Source organism: Manis pentadactyla, chromosome 9 (genome assembly GCF_030020395.1).
Source record: "Manis pentadactyla isolate mManPen7 chromosome 9, mManPen7.hap1, whole genome shotgun sequence".
Taxonomy (NCBI): Eukaryota; Metazoa; Chordata; class Mammalia; order Pholidota; family Manidae; genus Manis; species Manis pentadactyla.
The window spans coordinates 29,053,261-29,056,724 of NC_080027.1; the positions used below are offsets into that span (position 1 = coordinate 29,053,261).

Genomic DNA, 3,464 nt, shown 5'->3' on the forward strand with positions numbered 1-3,464 from the left:
ACAGATCAGCAAGTAATAGGATAACTAATTTAAAAATAATGAAAAGATGATGTTTGGTGACAAATCCAAAAACATCTTTACAAGATGTAATGGAACATGAAGATACAGCTTCATTATTCAGAGCGTGAAAACCAAACAGCAATCAAAACAAACTCTTTGCATATAATGTAGTGCAAGGAGCATTTGTTCGTAAAAGATTCCCAAAGTCTTGAAACTTTATACACAAACAAGAATGGAATCCATTAGGATAAATGATTTAAGGATGTCCAGAGTAGCTTATCAAGAACTGCTAGATACTATTACCCGCTCACTAAATCATAAGCAAGCTTATGGAAAACTGTGTTCTGGATAGCTCACTCTTATGGCTCCCCAATAACAAGCTCGGATAAGGCAGATCAAACCTAAGAGATAAGCAACTGCCCAAGAAACATAGGTTGCATGAAATCGTCTTGCAAAATCTTGGCTGCCAACAGTTAATCCAACTCCAGTGAAAATACATATCATTGCAATGGTAATATATGCACAGCAACGTCTTCGCGGAAGAGCACTACCCACCAAGGAAATTTTTTTGCAGTGTGAGCATTTTGCCAAAGTGTTGAACCTCAGTTCCATCCACAGAAATGTGTTTCCACAGTGCCCACACAAGACCCTCGTACCTTCTGGTTGGACTGGCAATGCAGGTTGAGCTGGTTGTTCTTCAGAAATAAGCATTACTGGGCCAAGGTTAATTATGCGTCTACAGTTGGGTCTCGGACATCCTATTCGCCGAGATGTGTCCTTACAAATGAGGAGACAATTACAAGGGCATCTAACATATTTCTTCCCTGTTGGAGGGTTTTTGACTGGCGTAGCTTCATTGCAAACTGTGCACTTAACCACGTGCTGATGAAGCTTGCCATCCAAATTGATAAGAGATTGGCACACTCGGCAGTTTATTACTGGAATACCACTGGCATCTGGACTGGCAATGACTGTATATGGAGGTGGGAGTTCCGCTCTAGGGCTGCTTTCTTGTAAGTACGGAGGGGCCGTGGGAGTGACGCTTCCCGAGGGGGATGCTGACAGTAGTGGCGAGCGTTCGTCCACCCCATCAGCAGCCATGACTGCAGCAGCGGCGGGCCCGGCGAGGGCTGAGCCGCGGGCCTCGCTCCGTGGAGCTGGTGGCTAGTGTTGAAGCCGCGGCTGCCGCCTGGGAGGGTCCGGGCTGTGTCACAAGGCAGGAGGCGGGGGTAGGGGAAGGTGCGGGACCCAGAGGCGGGGGAAGGAAAGCGCGCCGGGAAGTGTGTCTGGGAGAGCGGAGGGGAGAGAAAGAAAGGGCTCCATTTAAATATTTTAATAATATTTGAATAAATCTACTATCGCTGTGCCACTGTCTGTAAGAGAGATGAATATGGATAAAACTGGTCTCTGCATTCACGGAGCTTAACAATCTAAGATGAGGTTGGAAGAGTGGGCACGGGATATAGACATTTACAAATAATACAAATGAGAGAATGTTAGAGTCAGGAACATGCCAGGTGTGGGACGGACGTGACACTTCCCATTGTTCCTAATCGAACTGCTTGATTCTTAATAACCATCTTAAACAATTTTTTTAAATGGTATTTATATGTGGAAAATATTTTTGGTTTTTTCATGTGGCCCAGTACATTATGCATTGTGTTCCATTCTCTGAGCATCATTTAAACACTTAAGAAAGAATGAATAAAAATAACACATTGTACAGGATTTACTCTACTATTTAGCTAGATGCTCACATAATTATCAGATTATCATATTTAATCTCCACTGAGGTCCTGCTAAGTAGAGAATAGCCCAAATGAGGAACAAAGTCTTGCTGAGTGACAGAAACAGATACTGGAGTTTGGGCTTCTGAGGTGGCTGGCATTTGAAAAGGACACTGTGCAGAAGAGAAGCTTCAGAAATATGCACAGAGAATTTCTTGGGCCTTTGACTAAATACCAGTATGATTATATGCAGGGTAAGATTCCCCAAGGGCTGGCAGAGAAAACCCCAGGGGCTGAAAGCTGAACAAGGACCCCAGAGGTCATACAGTGCTTTGAGATGTTGGACTTTCAGCCATTCTGAGTGAAGTGATCTCATGAGAACTGGGGGAATTTAGTGCAGACATCAAAGAGGCCATGTTTTAGGAATGAGGATCACGTCCTGGAGTCAGCGCAACTTTAGACAGATTCTAACAAAATGCAAAACCAAGACTCAGCAAGATCAAGATGGTCTGTTAGTAACTTAGCTGCCTGCTGAAATAAAACTCCACACTGTTCAAGGGAAAATAAATATAATCTAGACTGTCTGTAATTTAGCAAGTAGGTGAGTGTTTACCGTAGCCCCTGATCTCCTGTGGAATGTCAGCCAAACTTTTCTAGTCCTCCATAAAATGACGATTTTTAAAGTCCCTTCCAGTTCAAATTTCTAAAATTAAAGCTTTCATCAGAGCTTGGTTTCCCTGGTACCAGCTAGTTAATCATGTCACTGCTTAGGCTTCAGGCTTCAGAATCTGTACAGTGACAAAGGAACTTGATTCATGAGAGCACCTCCTACCATTATTCGCCTATTACAGAACAACTATATCATTGACAGCCTTCTGAGAAACAGGACAGGTGAGGTTGACACAGGCGGGATAATTGGGAAGAGACTTGAGCTCTGGTGGTTTTTTCCTCTTTGTAAAAAAAATCCATCATCTCCTCAGAGACCAAAGGCACGTAAGACGACTGGTTAGCTGGGACGGGATGCTGGGGGCATCAGAGCTCGCCCTCTGCTGGTCATTTGGAGGCATAGCATGATCTGTGAAAACGGTGGATGTGTGGGTGGACATTTGAGTCTTGAGCTTTTCATGTTTTTTAATCCCTGATACTCCTCCTCTGCGGCTCCTACAGTTTTTTTCAGGGCTCCACCATGTATATGTGTAGGTACACGAATAAGTATATGTGTATATATATAGAGAGAGAGAGAGAGAAAGGGGCAAGGAAGGGAAAAGTAGGGAAAGGAAGGAAGAGGGAGAAATAGGAGGGAGAGAGTCGAGAGAAAGCAGCGGAAGCAGAAGAGGAAGAAGAGGGAAGAGGAGAGAGGAAGGAGGGGACACAGAGGGCAAGAGAATTAAAGAGAAGACAAAGGAGTTGAGTCTTAGGAAGGATAGGTGGATTCGCCCTCTCCTCAACAGGCTCTGGTTAGATGGAGAAGAGGGACTCCAGGCCTAGGCAGGGCCATTCACTGTGCGGTGGGTTTTTTCCTTCACTCAGTGTTGGAGGGGGAAGCCCAGGACCAGAGTCAGAGGACCGGCCCTACTGCTCACCAGCCAAGGACCTTCAATGAGCCCATCAACCCCTGTGAGCACCATTCACTCGTCAGTTCAGTATTCAATATTTATCGAGGACTTACTATGTTCCAAACCTGGTGCTAGGTGCTAGGGAAATAGAAAGATGAAAGAGTCATGGCCCTTGCCCTCA

The 3,464-nt window shown here is 44.9% G+C and overlaps 1 protein-coding gene across 1 annotated transcript; it reads right to left on the minus strand.

The window, feature by feature from the left end:
* Nucleotides 1-217: 217 nt before the first annotated feature.
* LOC118923314 (type 2 phosphatidylinositol 4,5-bisphosphate 4-phosphatase-like) lies at nucleotides 218-1,395 on the minus strand. Its single transcript, XM_036906968.2, has one exon. The coding sequence runs from the start codon at nucleotides 1,099-1,101 to the stop codon at nucleotides 328-330; it is 774 nt and encodes a 257-aa protein (XP_036762863.2). The 5' UTR covers nucleotides 1,102-1,395; the 3' UTR covers nucleotides 218-327.
* Between the last annotated feature and the right edge of the window lie 2,069 nt (nucleotides 1,396-3,464).

What these genes read in the sequence shown, in the direction of transcription:
- LOC118923314 (XM_036906968.2), bottom strand. Translation starts at nt 1,101, where the DNA reads ATGGCTGCTGATGGGGTGGACGAACGCTCGCCACTACTGTCAGCATCC.